The following is a 19,097-nucleotide window of genomic DNA, read 5'->3' as shown; positions in this document are numbered from 1 at the left end:
CTTCCCTTAAATGTTTCATGCCACCTGCTTAATAATCGTTTCCTCCTCGCGGCGCTTCGGCAAACAAGCCGTTCCATTATTCTAGAATTTTGCTCTCGCTCTATACAGTCGCAGGCGATGGTGTGGGCGTTGCGTGTAGATGAGATTTGAACTCTCACTTGAGACCGATTCGTAAATATCAACACCCACGTTGATTGGTTGTGAGGACAAACAGAATGGAACGAGGGATTGCACTTGGCAAGCAGGTAATTCACTGAGCCTTTCCTCGATGAAGAACATCGATTTTTTTTTTTTTTTTGTCCGTTTTAATACTCGATTGGTAAATACAAAGGCACCGAGAGAGAAACGTGATAGTAAAACAGTAGAAAATAACAGATTGTAATAGAATGAAACACGCACCACCAATCGATCAATTATTTACAAGCTCGGGGTTTTGTATATTTTCACAGCCCCAACTACGACATATATTAATAAATTATTTGTTCGCATACACGACTGGCTATACCCGCGTGTGTATCATATCTGTACATACACTCGTACAAATATAAACTTTTGTATAAATTAAATTAAATAATTTCTTCACCTTAGGCAATTTCGATCGCACGACAAACGACGTGTTCAGTTTCTTCTTTCTTCCTTTTGTTATGGAATGCTAATTTAGTTTCTTATAGACGATTTACATCGTTATTTTATTACATACGATGATATTGCGTGTAACGATAATTGGTTGTATTTGACGAAAGGGTAAAGATTGCGAGCGTTATTTTTACTTTCGATTGAATCAGCCGATTAAATAACAGATCGATTCGTAAAATTTTCATATTAGTTGATCAGTATTTTGATAAATTACGAAATTTACCGCAAACAGCATCGGGTTCCTCGTTTGATATTAAATAAAACTAAAATCATGTAATACCATTAACAGTCTCTATATAATTCGATAACATTGCATGCGGTATCTACAACAATTACGGAATTATATCTCATTGAAGGATTCGTCCTTGCTTCGCGTTAATATTAATAGAAGAGACGAATCTTTGACGCTCTATATGTTTGTACAGCACATTTATTCTAATTGTTATATGTTATGCACGCGATGCTACTTGACAGAATAATATCAGAAGTCACATTGCACACGTTATTCAGGCTCTAACACCTGAGATATTGGAAGTAATTGGAATTATTGGAAGACGTGAAAATAAACCTGGAAAGAGCCTAGAAGTTGTTGAATGTTATGTACTTCCTTCGTCAATTTTCTTCGTAGTTCACATCGTTTTTTCTTTTTTCATCTTTACGACGTTGGATATTTTACAAGAAATACAATTCGTCATGGTATCGTGATAGGTATTTAATTGCATCTAATTTTGCAAAACTTCTCAGTCAAACGAGAACGTTGCAAATAGTTATCATCGGTCGGTTCGAACGATTCGCTCAGATAATATTCACTATTAAATGACGTAACGCGAATCGAGTTCATCGAGAAGCGTTGATATCATTGACACGATATATATAAATTGATCTTATCATTAACACATATTATTGTCATTAGACATTTGTGAGGGGAAACACCGTTGGCATCGTAGAAAGCTTTTCTGTCGACCGGTGTTCGCTCGCTGAAATTGTGACACGAGCAGAAGGTGGCATTAATTATCTACGGACGATCATGCATAGTTTTACGTATGAAACTATGCAACATATAAGCGTGACATACACCGATCAACCCAAAGTCCTATGCGTCATATAAATACATCACACAGTACAAAACATTAATCTTACTAGATATCGCGTTTGATGACATTTCGTGAGAGTAATTGCACGTATATACGGCGACTCGTATTTTTCCTTTCTTTTCTTAGTATCCGCTACGTGGAAAGTTTTCCGCGAGGAAAACTGTCTTTGCATACGATTTGTATAAAATAATATTATGTACAGCCGCGCGGATTTCACTATATTCAACTTGTACATCTTTCGAAATTAACTTTCGAGCGATTGTCTCTTGTCTCGATGTCCCTTTGTAATGGTTTCCACATGTAACCATCATTTTCAAAAAGATACGTGATCCGCTGCTCGGAACTTCCGTCTAGAATTGAAGAATTTGGTTTATCCATTCACGAAATTCGGAGATTCGAGTGTAAACTCCTGGTTGGTTGGGTACCGCACAACCTATACCCCAACTGATCACCCCAGCAAGTATCCAGCGCTTATCGCGCGCCCTTTGAATCACCATAGGCCCTCCACTGTCACCCTGCAACGATACAAACTCTTGTTTCAGTTCTTGCAAATTTTGTATTCCGTGGATGAATGGAGTTACGTATTTCTCTCTCTCTTCGTTTATAAAAGTACATAAACACTTGTGGAAACTTTTCATGAATACATCGTACGTGCTTTCCGAAATGTTTGAAATTTAATTAGCGTTACGATGAAACACGACTATCACGATTATATCGATTAAATTTGAAACGAATTTGAATATATATGCAAAAATTACAAAACTGAGCAACCATTTATTCACAGTATTTCATTGTCACAGTATTAAATTCTCTATGTTACGTGAAAGTACTACCGAATGGCGCGAAATTTCATATAATTGAATTTAATTAATTAGTATGTGCTACAATGGTGTTCAAATACGTATAGCCACTGCATATACATTTTCAGACCGATTAAAAATTTTACCAACATAACGATGGCAGCTGTGCCCCATTATAATGCTAATAAAATTTCGAAATATTTTTTGCGATAAGTGCTCAATTACTTTCGTGTATCATTATATTCGCATCTACATATAGAACGAAGAGAATTAGCATACCTCGCAGGAATCGTATTCGCCATTTCGCCATCCAGCGCAAATAAAAATATGTGGAATATGTTCGATGTATCCGGCATTCCTGTACATAACCTCGCACATTGTGTTATTTATAACTGGCACAGCCACTTCTTGAAGAACCGATGGTAATGGGCCCTCTAAGAATGAATCTTTAATCAATATATCTTTTAAATTATGCCATTACCAGAAGACTTATAAAATGAACGTATTGGTACCGTCATAAAGTCGGCCCCAGCCAGTGACATAAGCAGTACGGCCAACGTAACTTTCGTCGTCATCCGGCAAACAAATAGGCAGAACGTTTGGTTGAAACGGTAACAAAGGTTCGTAGAATCTCAACAAAGCAAGATCATATTCGAAGGTTCGAGGATCGAATTGTGGATGACTGGCCACGATTTGAACTCTTCTTTCTTGATAGCCGTAAGGTTCGTCTTCGTTGGCAAGGTCATGTTCGCCGATTCTCAACAATAAATCGCTTGGTGGCACGCTGCAGATAAAAAATCATACTCAAAGAAACGTTCAAACGAACGCTCTTTTTAGATAATGATATATTTTTCATAAAACTATGGTTCGATAATATGCTCAGTTATATCATTCTCCTTGGAATTGTTTAATCGTAATAACGAAATGATATAGATCGAAGCTAATCGCAATGATAAACACGATACCAACTTTTCGACGCAATGCGCTGCTGTTATTGCCCAATTCTCATTGAGTAAAGCTGCGCCACATTTGTGCAGATACGTCGACGTCCTCCATTGTCGTAACGAGATCTGAAAAGAAAACATCGATCTTATTTAACGATGCTTGGCTGTGCTCGACTTTGTGTATCAATTACATGAACACGCAACACGCGTGGTATGGTCGTTTATACACACATACATCGATGTACAAGTACGTTGTATAACACGTTTCGATATACGCGAAAATAACACAGTGACTGATAAACGATCGCGAGATTTCCGTTTTAATTCTGAATGATTTAAGCTGCGAGAATTTTCTCGAATTGTACTCACCTGCCAAGGCCATTTTCCAAACGAACTACGATTCCCACCGACAATTCGCGACTCTGGGAACAATCTTCTTCCGCACACTGCAAGAACAAGCATCGTCGAATTTAAGCCCTTCAATAAATTCGCGAATCTCAATGACACAGCCATGTTGGAGAACGAGTCTTCTATATTGGTCCAACTGGATGAACCGGTACCATCGCGAGCGCCCCTTCCCAGCATGTTTTTTCTTCCTCACACCTCTAATTATGCGTACGATTCTGCTTCGGTTTTGGCAAGTGAAAAAGATCATCGCGTTTTCTGGCCAGTTATTCACGATGTAGTCATGAATGGAAACGATTCGTCAATGTTACCTCGCGAGCTTAGTTTTACATATGCAAATACGTTTTTTCATTCTTTCCTCTCTTAATCTTTGTTTCTCACGAACACGCGTTATAATCGTATTGTGTAACGTTCAGGTTTCTATATTATCGACTATAGATTCTCATTTCGTAGCAGCATTTGCATAAATAAGATTTAAATAAATGTTCTATCGATTCTGATATGATAGTGACAAGATTAAAGTTATCCAGAAATTACGAAACATTATCGTCATCGATCGAACTACTCTTTATGCGAACGGGGATTAAACGATTGTATAGGATAAGCTCACCTTGCTTGTAATCCGACATGTTGAGCGTTTCCATCGGTACCGGAAGTTCGGTATCTATCGTCACACTGGCGATCGAGGACAGAGTTGTCAAGATAGTGGGTCTTTTCGTTACCTCGTGCTCTGTACCAGTTTCTGTCGTTGGTTTAGCTAAATAATTGTGATTTTTTTTTATGAAAAACAAGATTTTTAATAAACAGCATTTTTAATAAAATTATTAAAAAATAGCTAAAATATAAAGCAGAGAAATCGAAAGACTCGTAACAAAAGCAACCCTTATCTACATGTTTGCCTCTTTCCAGAAAAGCGAAAAATTACTCTAGCATCTTTAATTTCAGTTCATCGCGTTTCAATTCTTTTAAACAAAATATTGGCCTTGTTACGTAATTTTTACGAGCGTATCATTCGAATGTCATTACTTTTGGTTCTCGCAAAACCTTTTAATAGTAAAAATCCGGAAGAATTCATTGGCAAAAGAAATAATCGATAATTGATAGAATATTTCTAAAAGAAGGCGCCATATAGAATATTCGATAAAATATTAATTCCACGTTCTATGAATTTATTTCACATTTCGATTATTATTTGGAAAGTGAACAAATTTGACGGGCATCGTTTTTGTTTCAAGTCCCTCGAATTACTTAATCATCGTACCAGAAGTCGAGAATTGCGATGTAGATTCAGGAACAAGCTTATCAGTCGTATCTTCTACTGTTTGTGGTTTTTTGGTAGTGGGTGACTGAATCATAATCCAGCCATCTGGAGTTGTTATCGGAGTCCACTCGCTTTCGGTTTGATCTACAGGATGATTCAGGATTATTAACGATCGATATCGTACATTCGCGGAATTTTCTTATTCGCGCGTCTAACGAATAAAAGTAATTGGAAGCACTCGAAAACTAGAACGGAGTGCAGTTATCGGAAAATAATTCGACTCGTTTAAATTACAACGGAAGAGAGAGGCGAGAGATGGAATGGGAGATCGTGGATGCTGTTCGCGTGGCATTCGAGAGGAAAGATTACGGTGGACGGTTTAAACCGTTACAACGTTCCGACGCAACAGAATTTCATCTTCTATCGATGCGCGGAGAATATGTACGGCCTTTCCTTCTTTAACAAATTACCCGTTCCTAGACACCACGATTAAGACGTCGTATACGGGAATTTTATTCTACACTTTTGTTTCGCGTACGGTTTGGAATGCAATTACCGACAGCAAAGTGAGACTGATCGCGGTCAATAGATACGGCAAAGTATTGGCGAATTTCTTCAACTATATCGATGCCTTCGCTGTTGTCTATTTACGAGTAATATACAGATTTATTGTACAATCGAATGCTCTTTCTAGGTATACTATTGTCCATAAGTACATATGGTGGAATGAAATTTCGCTCACACTTTTAAGCGTTAAGCAAAGTGGATATTCCATCCTAACTATGGAATTAATGAATTAATTAAAGAATTAACAGTAGAGAAACGTTCTTCGACAATAGCTTTGAAATTATAACGAAGATATCTACTTATAGATAGAATTGTATTGCGTAAATATCTATGTACGATAGCGTAAGTTACGTGGTAACGTAACAATGTTTCTTATCGAAACATACGATACATATATAAATATAATACTTGGAAACGAATGATATAAAAGTTCTACTAATTTTGAAATCTAGAAGTTTCTTTAAAAAATATCATTATCTGATAGAATTCATCGAATTTATTAGGAGTACGGATGAGAGAGTAGATAAGAAGATCCTGAGTAATCGATCAAATTCACGAAGCTCCCACGATTTTCTTAATGCTACATAATTAATGCAAGAGGCGTGCAGCTCGACGTGGATTGCCACCGAGATGATTTCCTATGGACGACAAGAACGTCACGTTACACAATGGATATCCGTTTTCTTCGATTTCACCGAGCATCAATTACTGTTTTCGCTCAGCATGCGAATGGAAACTGCAAATGGCCGCGCTCAAACTGATCGCGTATACGCGTTTAATTACCAATTATATAAATTTTACACCGTCCAATTAGATCACGTGTTGTTTAATTGAACTTATTAATTGGATTATACATAGCCCAGTACCGTTGCCGATAAATAATTCAATTTATTTACGCAGTGAAACCTCGATAAGCCGGAACTTTGCAACTCGAAAATCTGTATGCAGTAACTTAATAAAGCACCGATAAGACAAAATCTTCATAACTTGAAGATTTTAATTTTAAAACTTTAAAATATAACTATATTTAAATAGATGGTACATTAAGATTTAGTTTGAAGAACTAAATTAAGAAACTAAATGTATCAAACGTGCACATACTCAAAAAAGATGGTAATAAGCATAAGCCTCGGTGTAACAAAAAAAATACAATACAATACGGTGATTTGAAGACTTTGAGGTTCCAGTTACTAAGTTTCAAATCCCGTTTTATAACATTGTAGCTACGAAAAAGCATTCCAAGGATTTGCATCCTTATTAGACTGCGGATTTTTATGCAAATTCATACTTTTATAAACGTAACTAAAGAAATACAGCCCGAGCAAAGATTTGTCCTATTAAATATCACAACGTGTACTATACTTCAAATATTTTATACGTATTTTCGTATATCACATGCATTCTCTGTATTTTCGCATATTTTCATATCTCTCATAAATCCATAAATATCGCTAATCTAATCATGAGAAATTATGGAAGAAATTATAGAAAACTTTGCCCTCAATGAGTTAACTGTTCCTACTCACCCAGTTGCGTAGTTGTCGTCGAAAACGTCTCCGGATTCTTCGTGGTCGTATCGTCAGAACTCGACGTCCATGTAACGAGTCCAGGTGTATAAGTTGTATGAGAAGTTTCTTCAAAGGTTTGATTAACAACCGACACCTTTGTCGAAGTAACGTACGCTGGCGTGGTGGTAGTCGTATTGATGGAAGGCGACGACGCGAAACTGACATTCGTTGCGGTGGAACTAAGCAAAGTTGTGGGTGTCGTCGAAGAAGGCTTGCTGATAGGTTTAATGGTAGGCTTAACGGTAGGCTTGCTGATAGGTTTGCTGGTAGGCTTACTCGGTGGTTTCGTAGGCTTCGTTGATTCTACCGTTGGCTTAGGTTTCGTAATAGCAACGGTAGTAACATTAATCGACGACAAAGATCCTGTTTTTTCGGTGGTCGTTGCGTAGTCTGGCTTGGATATCAGGCTCGGAGTCGTCGTGCTGATCTTCGTTGGCTTTGGCCTCGGAACAGTTGTTAACGGCTTTGGAGTAGTTGTTAACGGCTTTGGAGTAGTCGTTAACGGCTTCGGAGTCGTTGTTCTAACCGTCGTAGGTTTCACCTTTTGGGTAGGCCTCGTTGTGGCGATGGTTGTGAATTTTTGAGCAATCACGGTTTCCGTGGTTGAGCTTACCGGTTTTGTCACCGTGGAGAAAGCAACGTTCTCGGTAGTCGTCGCGATGGTTGGTCGTTTGATGGATGTCAATAGAGGTTTCGTGGTGGTCGTTGACGATAAAGTACTTAAAGTGGTATTTACGGATGGTCTTATTGTGGTAGAAGGAGGAGGCCTCTTCGAGGGTATAATGGGCTTCTTCGTGGTAGCTGTTGGTCTCCTTGTGCTGCTACTGGTTACCGGTTTTTTAGTACTGGTAGTAGGTTTCCTGGTGGTAGCATGAGTCAATGGTCTCGCGGTTGTTGCGTTTCTGGGTGGGAACCTTGTAATTGGACTGATCCTTTGAGTAGTCGTGATTATAGTTTTCGACGTTGTTGATTCGGTTGTTCGATCGACGGTCGATTGAAGAGGTTTGGGTGTGGTTGCATTGGTAGGCCTATGAACAGTCGAGTGGACTGGTTTATACGACGATGAGTGAGTTGGTTTATACGACGACGAGTGTGTTGGTTTATACGACGACGAGAACGTAGGTTTATGCGTCGTGGTCGAATGAATCGGCTTCTTGGTAACGAATTTAGTCGTTTCGGCAAAGGTTTGCGCGGTGGATAGCGGCCTTGTCGAGATTTCTAATGTCGTTGGCCTTTGAGTGGTCATCGCCACTGGCTTTTTAGTTGCCACTTTTGTTGTTTCCTTTACGGTGGTTGGTTGCGTGCGGATACTCTGCGTAGTGTACATGCTGGTCGTCTCCTAAGTATTCGTAAGGAAGAAGAACTGGATTATTTCACCGAATGACTATTGGCTACAGCTTATATAAAAAGATGGAGAAAAAAGATTCGTTCTTAGGGAAACTTCGATATGATTGAATTCAACGTTGTTGAGGCGATCGTGAAAACGAAGCTAAATCTTGGTAAGTGTATTCGAAGCCATAACTTACCTCGGTGGAGTACGTCCCAGTTGGTTTCTTTTCGTTGATCGGCTTCGGCCTTGAGAAATACTCAGGTATATCGTTGCTCTCAATTGGCCCATGAGTGGTAACGAACGGCCTTGCAGGAGAACCATCGTCGATACTGTTGTCTTGAGGAAAAATGTCAGGTTCTTCGTCTATCTTACAACAGCTACCGAAATAGAAACGGTCGATGCAAGTGCCAAGATGCGTGCCATTCGCTTTTGCACACGTAAACGCGAACATGCAAACACCAGTTTCGCCAGTTCTTCGAGACACACATGGCAAGTGCCTGATATTCCTTCCCGTACCTGCGGACATTTTCAGTAGAAATCTTCAAATAAAGTCAAGAATGATGTAGCCAAATTTCATCTTTAAAGATTAAGTACTGCACCGGCAATGTATGTTAAACAACTTTAAATGGAACATTGTAATTGAATTTTGAGATAAGAAGATCATTTCTTTTCCTTTCTCTCTTCTATAAGGAAAAAAGAACTGAAAGTTGAAAGGGGGAGAGAGAGAGAGAGAGAGAGAGAGACGGAGATCAACATCCGTATTCTGTGATCTCTAATCGAATGAACGTTAACCATTGCTCGATACCAATAGCTGTGTATTCGCTGTACGCGTTTTACATTCAGTGTGTAATGCTTGAAAATAGATATCGCCATCGTTTATAATGGCCCTTAATCGTCGTACTGTGCAGCCACGATCCTGTCATAGATAATGAACGATAGCAGGTAGTATAATCAATTAATAATCGCGTCGAAAGAAGCTGTAAATCTCTCGACGGAAGCGGGTGTACTGTTCCTGGTCTTTAATTGCATCCGTTATAGAACGATTATTACGGAACGGTGGGCGTAATTGCTTTAATGGGCTCCAAATATGTACTTATTAAGAGGGTAGATCGTGAACAGTGCAGAAAAATTCCAAGATATCGCAGATAGATGCATAACTGATGTATGGTTGAACATGAAGATGTATAGTTTATGATTTATAATATCGCAAAGTGTTTTAGTTTCATTAAATTCGAACATGTGGATGGGTGAGAATCGCAATGACGCGAGTCAGTTCGTTGCTTATTTTATAAAACGATGTTATGCGTTTATTATCATGATAAAATTATTCTATATTTTCAAATTAGAGTTGATATACTAAATAAAAATTTTCAAAATTTTTGAAACGTGTAAATCATGCGTATCGATCGAACCGACAACTGTTTAGTAATTTTCAATCGTTTATGGAACGTAGCCGATACGTAATGTAGTATAGCGGGCGTTATCGAAGAACGAATTGATGTCAGGCAAAGCAAAGCATCTTGGTACCGTTACGTTTCGATGTATGAGCTAGATGCCCGACCCAAAAGTCGGTCACAGTCATAGCCTAATGTAACAGCCCGTTTTCTTCCAAGACACCTTACAATCTTGGCTTCTCCTTCTCGTCCTATTACGTGTTGGCTACCTAACGAATCCCTCTCGCACATTCCAAGGTTCTTTGACTCAACGTGATTAAATCGGCATACCTGACCCGACCCATCTCGCCGGAACAGACACACCTATATGATGAAGGTCTGTGGCAGACTCGTTAATAATATATCCCTCTTACGGAAAAACTAGAACGAAATGGCGAATATATATATATCTACTTTTTATTTGTATTACAACTTGGAAAGAACGATATGAAGTAACAATTAATTAATAGAAAATAACACGGAGAATTTATCGAGTTTCTTCGAAAGAAATTCTTTCGTAATTTCTCTTCTTCTTTTGCATTTGAATTTCTAAGATCCTGATAAAGATGCAAATTGAATGATCTATGAAACATGGGAAACTAGAAGAAATACGTTCGAAATTAGACAATAAAAATTATGAGATCGACGTTGTTATAGATGATAGTAACGCGTTTTTCTCGGAATATTTACTTTCTTCTTGGCAGTGGAGGTTGATGGCCGTAGCGAGTGAAAATCGACCGTAAAATTATATACAAACCCGGCACCCTTGCTTTCGGGTCAGTCGGCCAGTTCCCTTGTCCAAGATGTTCTACGTGTTTGGTGTCCTTCCGCGTAGAAAATGTATGCTACCGGAAGTGTCGTCTGAGTCACAGTCGTGAAAGAAAGTTACCGATTTCATTACGCACTTGTTGGAATTTCAGTCGTGGCTATACCAAGCGTACATGCTTGCGCGTACATGCCCACGCGAATTCGTACCATCGAAAGGATTTCACTGATGGTGATAATGTATTCCGTCAAATCTCGTAAAAGATCGGCCGAAAACAACAAACTTGAACGATGCATAGAGCGGCTCGTGAAAGGATTTGAATTGTTAACATTTCATTAAGACTGTTACGAGATACGACTGTCGTGGTTCTATCGGTAAAATCTAAAACCGATCTGAAACTGTATACAGAAGTTACAAGTCATTTATGGCAAACATATATTTAGTAAAAATGTTAGTATACAGCATGAGCATTAAATACTATAACTTGTCAATATACTTAGCAGTTTGAAAACCTCAGTCGAGATACGTTATCTTCTACGCATTTTCAGATTAGTTTCAAATTTTGCCAGTATGATAATGATAATTGAATCTCGTTACAACGCTAGTGAAAAGATATCTCGTATGAAACGTAATAAAAAAACGTTTCTATCAATAAGCATTTAAATAGCTTTGTAATAGCTAGTAATTTCACTTGCCATATCAATAATCGGCAGATTCTTCTCGTTCGATTGTGTCGATTAAGGTCTTTAGTTTGATGACCGATTTTTCGTTGAGACCTCGAAGTATGGCTTGAATGGAGCGATCGGAATACCAATGAGAACGAAGATGACAAGATCGGAAAAATCAGTGTAAGTCGCCGATGACCGGGGCTGACCTACTTGTATAGATAACTGACCAGTCCGCCCACGTTGCATTCGAACTCGAATCCAAGGTAGGTTCAATGTCGTCCTGCGACTCATATGGGTAAATAACCGCGTGTATACAACAGGCGTGTACTTTACATGTGCTCGAATACATCGAAGAATATGTATATACAGGTTTAGCCCTGCCCATGCAAGGTATTTGCGTACCGATCCGTTATTCGGCTGACACTCGGGGGAAATCCAAGAATCGTGGAAAGAAAACAACGTGCACGCGAAAAAAGAAAAATTTGTACTCGTCGTTCGTAGTTGAAGCATGCTACCCGCGTGAATGTGTACATATACTATAACTCGTGAAAATATTCGAACACTTGTAAACATACTTCATAGACATATTATATGCGTTATACGAAAGATTCAGAAATTTCGTTAGCACTGTAACGACTATCGTGATTATGTTAGGAAAATTTGAAACGAACCTAAAGACGCACATAGAAGCTGCAGAATATTTAGAGCAGGTACGAATGTATTTTGCAGAAATCACAAGAGAATTTTAAAGAGAAACAGATTTCATTAAGACAAATATTCATACTGTATGTTAAATTTTTACGTTTCTAACTAATTCTAGTAAATGTTTCAGATTCTATATATATCTCAGACTTGTTACAAATTTTACCAATTAAATGACGGCGATCGTATCTCGTTACGGTGCCAATGAAATTTCAAAGTGTGTTGTATAACACGTATAATGCACTCGTATACATAAAATTGTCTAATATAGGCGTTGAAATAATTTCGTGAGCCACTGTATAGTTCTAATGACGGATTCGAGAGCGAATACGAATTTTGGAATCGAAGCTGTTCGTTAAGGTATGTTTACGTTGGAGCTGCGATAAACGATAAGAGCGGTGATGAGAGCGAAGTCTAGAAGCACGCGCAATTGTTTTACATGCATACACGTGTACATACATGAAATAATTGCATGTATTTCTACGCTTCGCTCTCATCGCCGCTCTTATCGTTTATCGCAGCTCTAAACGTACCCTTAGACGAATGAAAGAGCGTTGATCTTTGCAACGTTGATGATTTCTGTGTTGCAACTTGGATATGTTGAACAGTTTTGGAAGTGAAACGAGTACTTGACACGAGTTTCACTTCGTTCCCGTATACCGGTTGAAAGGCGCGCGATATTTTCAATTTGAGAATAACTATATTCGAAGTGACTTACTTCCTGGAATAAATTGTGGGACATAGATCGGAGAAGCGGTGACGGTATTCAACAGCACGTTGGCTAGGAAGACGACGATCCAGGTTTTTCTTTCGCGATCCCACATCTGAAAAAGGAACAGAGAAAAGAACATGAATTTTAGATGAGTGCGAAGAACACGTGATATGTAAAAAGTAAAAAGTGGTTAGCGCATTGACACGTCCACAACAATGTCACTCCTTTTAAGAATTGCTGAGAAAATTCTCACGAGATAATAAAGGTAAGATTCCTCTTACCCACTGATTAATCTACGCTTTTTGATATTTCACGATTTAAGTTCTTGATATCGGTTTCAATTTAATAATTGGATAAGCACGATATTATAGATAAAGTATCGTGCTAAACGATGGAAATCGTAAATAGATATTAATAAATATGACGCAGTTGTAACGCGATAGACTTGTATGACTTGCACAAATCATTTGGATAAGATATAGTTGGCCACATTATCAAAATTATTGCGAGTTGGTTGGCTGTAATTCTAGCTACTTGAACTGTTCAAGTAGAAGAAAAGTACTCAAACAGTCGATCGTTATAAAAATCAATGAAAAAGATGTTCGATTATGGGTTTGTGAAAAATATTAGAAACATAAGAAAAATATCTAGACTGATAATTACATCGTGAGAATGGAAAGGTCGGAGTGAACGACCTTATGAGAACAGACATTCGTTTTCAACAGTAGTACAATATTACGTGAAAGCAGCAATAACACAGAGAAACAAATTCTTGTATTTTCGCCGCGACGTTCAAGTACTTTCCATATATTCTTCCTTTTTATCTGTCCCAACGACGTTAATGTCGTTCACGAGGCTGACGCGACATCAAGCCATGGTTACCCGATATTCATCGTGCAAGAACTAAGTTACAGTTATTCAGAAGCAAGAATTCGGCTGTAACGTTATATCCTGTCCGGTTGAATCACGAATCGTCTTAGACTCGTATATCGTCGAATCCATTTGAAAGAGCGTGTCCTTCTTTTCAATTCTTCCACGATTTTTATGCTTTTATATCATCAGACGAAAAAAGGACAAAAGTAATCGTAACGAGGAGGAAAAGAAACATGTTAGGTTGGAAGTGATAAAGATGTAATTTCTCGGTTTTGCTTGAAAATTCAAGTAATTCTCGTTTTCCTTCGAGTTGCCCGAAGAAATGCAATGATCTCATCCAGTGTGCACTCGCTCCTCCTCTTTGAGGAAGTGATAAAAACCGTTACAGTTACCCAGAGGCAGGAATTCGGGTGGATGAAGCAACAAATGTCTACGTGAGTTGTGTCGGCTTGTCGATGGTCAGGTTACTGGTTTTCCTGCTTCTGATTAGTTAGGCGACAGTTATCTTCCCCGTCTCGATTTGGAACAGAATATTCTTTTCTTTTTTTCATCTTCCTCTCTCTTTTCGTTTTTCTACGAGCCAGCACGTTTGTAGAAAATCGTACATGTTACCGTAACGTTTCTTCGAGAAAACAAATAAGTAAATGACTTCCTGCGAAGACTATGAATAACGAACGTCGAGCAGATTATCCAGGTGATTACTAGAAATTATCGTTTCAAGTATTTAACGATCACTATTTGATAGTTATACGACGTGATCGGAAATTTTTGTTTCCTATTCCGTTCCATTTATAAGATACTGTAATACCGTATGCAATCATTTAAAAGCAAATACCCGTATCGTTGCTGTTTTTTTTTTTTTTTTCATTCTTCGTGTATGATCAAATAATTTGATATATGTACGTATTCCCGAAGACGAATACGATATCCATCAGCGCTGAATCGCGAGGTGAATCAAACAAACATCGGTAACTAATTTTCGTAATTAGAAGATTCGAGGACGAACGTACACGCGTGTGCAACCGTGTCCCTATATAAAAAGCTTTTGTTGTAGCCTAGTACGTAAGTTGTAACGGTACAAGCCACTTTCATTTGTACGCACGTATCTAATACAAGGCGCACATGTGGGTTGGCGCCGAAGTACGGTTCAGTGGAATAAAACAGCCATTTGGAAGCGAAAAAACGACCGAAATCAAGCCGAAATTCGTTAAAAGTACAATCGTAAATACTTTTTGGCTTGATCGATGGACCTGTATCCGAAGCCAGGTCTACCTGTGTTTGTCCTGAGCAAGATATTTCAGCGCGAAGGAAAGTCGTTAATAAGATCGGATATAAGATTAACACAGATACGTTCCAAACTTTGTACAGGTATCTGGATTTTCGAACGGAATACTTTTCCTGATAGCTGTTTGGGGTTGATTACTTTGAAAATAACTAATCGCGGTATAACGTGATTTATGCGTTAGTCGTCTCCGATCGTGAAGCGAAATTGTAATGGAAAACAAGTATTTAGGCGTGACCTTTATCGATTTTTTTTCACTTGATCTGCTCGTGAATGTCATACGAAACAAAGTGATATTATCGAGAGGATGACATTCATACTAAAACGTGGCGTTTGTGAAAGTTTGAATTCTGCTTAAAGAAACGAACGGTATTCGTGAACGACATACGGCTCGCATTGGCAAATCTCTGTCAATTCTGCGATTTCTTTCGATCGGTTATCCGACGAACGGTCTTTCCCTTAACATGTTTTATTAAAACGTCCGAAATTAATCACGAAACAAATTGTCAGAATTATCGCATTTAGACATAACGTACTACGGTTGCAGATTATATCGTATAATTATCGTGTTCTTTCTATTACAATGGTAAATATTACTTCGATATATCACAGTGCTTTCTTTCTTTTCTTCTCTTTTTTTTCCATCAAAGCGAGGTTCTCTCGAGTTGAAACGAAAAGCTTACCTTTTCTGATGACGTCGAGCGACTGCAACGATGAACGCTACTTCGTCGTCAGATTCCGAGGGACATCATCCCCCCAGCAAGCTTAGAATTCTCACCCTCCCGAAACGCTTTCGTAGTTGTGTCGAACTTTGTACACCTTCGAAGAAAATTCACCCTTGAACCCAGGCCGAAGCGTAACAAAATTTCGACCTGCTCACAACAGGTAGCACCAATCGAACTGGTTTGTCGGTGGTCTTTGCGTAGTTCACGACTTCTGGATCATCGATCCAGGTGCTCTCCGGTGCGCTCCGCATGCACGAATCCCAACGCGACGCATCGTTGTCCGTGAAGGCCCCACCATGACCGATAGAACGAAGCCAAGCTAAACTACAGGACAATTCCGCATGGTAGACCGTGCCAGGGTCGAGGATATTCCTCGTGTTGAGACTTTAGCACCGGCTCGAGGTGAGGTGGTGGCAATGACCGTTCTCCTCCGTTGCTTCTCTCCTTCTAAACGAACGATTGTCCTTCTTTCTCTACGAACGGCTGCCTTCGTGCCTCCTCTTTTCGAGGGCCTGTTGGTTAATGCTCTTCTGGCCTTTTCAACGTTCCCACTTCGACCTGGTTGTCGTCACGGGTCGCTGTATAACCAAGACGTGTAACCTCTTCCCGAGTGTTATCCTTGCCCCTTTTCGATCGTTCCTTTTTCCTAATTTCCACACCGACATCTCCTTCTTCTTCCTCGATCTACTTCTACAACTTTGCAAATTATTAGCCCCCTTTAGATATATAGAATAGTTTCACGCGCAATGATGACAGCGTATGGTTTCGTGAATTGTCGATGGAATAGTACATCTAGATAGTTGCTTTAATCGACGAACATTGCCGTTTGATTGATCGAACAGATCCTAGATCAATTAAAGCAACAAATCGGGTATTAATTTATTGGAATTGTTAAATCTTATTCGTAATTACGAGATTATCATTACAGGATTTATATATCCTTCGTGACGACAATTCCTCGCGAAAGCTTATTACCATTACTTGGGACTTATCTCTAGACGGTAAGTCTTTCACCTGTTGGATCGACTGGCTTGTCAAACCACGTGAATAGCGGTCACAGCGCCCTCCGAGATTTTTAGTACATGCCTATTTAAGATGAAGATTAATAAGTCGAGCGGTCGTTTCAAGTTCGAACGAAGGTATATTTCGCACGGCAGATCTCTTATCTGTTAAATTAATTTCTGTCAGTTTCAATTTCTTATAAATTACAATCCTTTACTTTATCGAATGTATAGAATATACGTATAGAAAACCAGTAATCAGCAGAGAATACATAGGATAGAAATTGTAAATCAATCGAACGATAACGCTTGCTGACGAATGTAAAATATAATCACCTAAGAGAGATAAGGACCCCTTTGGTTTCAACTGAAAAAGAACTTTTAACGCGTCAAGGAAATCTTTAGCATAATATACTTCCATATTATTGTCAAGTTTATGAAATTTTCTAATCGTATAAAAATACGATTCGATGGAAAACGACACGAGGAACGTAAGACGGTTAATGTAAATTTACACGAATCCTTTTGTAACAGTTACAGCCAACCTTCGTATGATTGTGGTTGCAAAGACGAAGAATGTATCGGTCTTGGATTTTATCGGAAATTATGAAGGAAAACATTTCGTCAAAAATATTGAAACGAGTATGATAACCTATTGAGAGACGCTATACCCCTGATTCGTAAAATCTAGTTAAGATCGACAAACACGAACATATGTCCTTATTCGTCGAATCGAGAGAACAGTTATCGGAATGACATTTAATCTTCGGCTGTACGAGCTAATGCTCGTCGTTCACGATTATTTATAAAAGGTTTTGTGTTGTATCGATCGGTGAACCGCACACTGAAATTCGAACGATCGAATCCCGAATAAAACGAATTGACGAAAGATTTCGGGTACATGGAGAAAAGATGCGACACTCCGTGACTTTATACGTTGGCTGCAGCGTCAATTAGTGGTCCACGTTTTACTAAATTTCCTAGAACCTTTAAAGTAAGATAAACTTTTTGGACTAGAAACCTTTCAACATTGTGAATGAATTAGGTAACAAGGTCAGAAAAAAGTGCGCAAATACAATATACATAATATTTTGCAACAATCGGATGTTACGGTGTAATATGTACATGTTTATGTATATCTAGTATATGTTTCAATCTATTACGATTGTCATGGAAAAGTATAGAAAATTCGCGCGGCAGTCGGCGCGTTAACGAGAGCCTTCCGAGTAACTTTTATATCCTGGAATCTACGAAACCTGTAGGGTGTCGTTTTATTAATACAGTTTCTTTTCCCATGGAGCGCGTACAATGATCCTGTGTGAGAATGTATCTACAATCTCTTGTAACGCATCTATCGATATGCTCATCACGATTCAATCAAGCCAACGTATACACAAGAAATATTACGCCAATATTACATCCGTCATTTCTAGCGCGCGTGGCTTTCGAATCGTTATCGTCATTCTTATGTTCCGGAAAGCTTTGTCTCGTGTTTAACGATCTCGAGATTGGCGAATGTATCACGCGGATATTTTGTTTTTAAAGTTTCAACAGCGGATATCCGTTGGAGTTAAGAAACCGTTAGGCGGATCACGTTTTACTTTAAACATAAGGTAGATTAGGGAAACGAGGGTGATTTCGTGAAAACTTAAACGGTTGAATCCGTTGAAAAATAATTCAGATGCGATAGTAAATTGATGAAGGTATAGTAAATTGATGAATTAACGAGTCGATTAGAAGAAGAATAAATCGATGAATAAATCGAATGTTTTTACTTTAAAAAGGAGCGGCTATTTATGAAAATTGTTATACAGTTTTTATCAAGAGAATACTCGCGAAAGTAATATCCGTCTTTATGTCCTACGGGGTTAACTCGGTTGCGGAAACGTTTCATAAAATCCACGCAAGACTACATTACAATCTGATTACACTTTTACAGACAGTACTTTTATTGCTCGCAGGAGAGGAACTGCTAGGAAAGGACATTCATCGTAGAATACTATGTTAAACGTAGACATCGCCTTTAGAAACGCGCTTCTTTTTTCATCACATTTTCATCAGAGCATATATTGAGAATGTCGTTTCACCGTAACATTACTATGGCATAGAGGAAAATATTTTACACGATTGACGTTAAACCGCGAATGATAAAAATTACAAAGGAATAATCGACACGTCAGGGGTCGTCCTTGTTGGGGTAAATCGATCTTTTAAATCGAATTGTTAAGCGTAATCCTTATACAAAGATCGAAAGAAAAGGATCGACGAAAGGATAGTGGGGAAAGTGACTGGTGGGGTTGAACCGCGTGGATTGGCTGCGCGATACGCGA

At 38.7% G+C, this 19,097-nt stretch overlaps 1 protein-coding gene across 2 annotated transcripts; it reads right to left on the bottom strand.

Moving 5' to 3' along the window:
- Positions 1 to 265: 265 nt before the first annotated feature.
- LOC100645137 (serine proteinase stubble) lies at positions 266 to 16,092 on the bottom strand. 2 transcript variants are annotated; one of them, XM_020866203.2, is made up of 11 exons: positions 15,725 to 16,092; positions 12,893 to 12,998; positions 8,802 to 9,121; positions 7,234 to 8,614; positions 5,141 to 5,284; positions 4,490 to 4,636; positions 3,844 to 3,920; positions 3,500 to 3,600; positions 3,043 to 3,314; positions 2,810 to 2,964; positions 266 to 2,245 (listed from the first exon to the last, which is right to left on the bottom strand). In XM_020866203.2, exons 2-11 carry the CDS (start codon positions 12,996 to 12,998, stop codon positions 2,081 to 2,083), a joined length of 2,868 nt encoding a protein of 955 aa, XP_020721862.2. In that variant the 5' UTR covers positions 15,725 to 16,092; the 3' UTR covers positions 266 to 2,080. The 2 variants fall into 2 exon arrangements, with proteins under 2 accessions (XP_020721862.2, XP_012171119.2); XM_012315729.3 differs by lacking the exon at positions 15,725 to 16,092 and having other exon boundaries at positions 12,893 to 13,163.
- Between the last annotated feature and the right edge of the window lie 3,005 nt (positions 16,093 to 19,097).

This window comes from Bombus terrestris, chromosome 13 (genome assembly GCF_910591885.1).
Source record: "Bombus terrestris chromosome 13, iyBomTerr1.2, whole genome shotgun sequence".
Classification (NCBI taxonomy): domain Eukaryota; kingdom Metazoa; phylum Arthropoda; class Insecta; order Hymenoptera; family Apidae; genus Bombus; species Bombus terrestris.
Note: the sequence above shows the minus strand (reverse complement) of the source record. Positions and strands in the feature narration are given on the sequence as shown.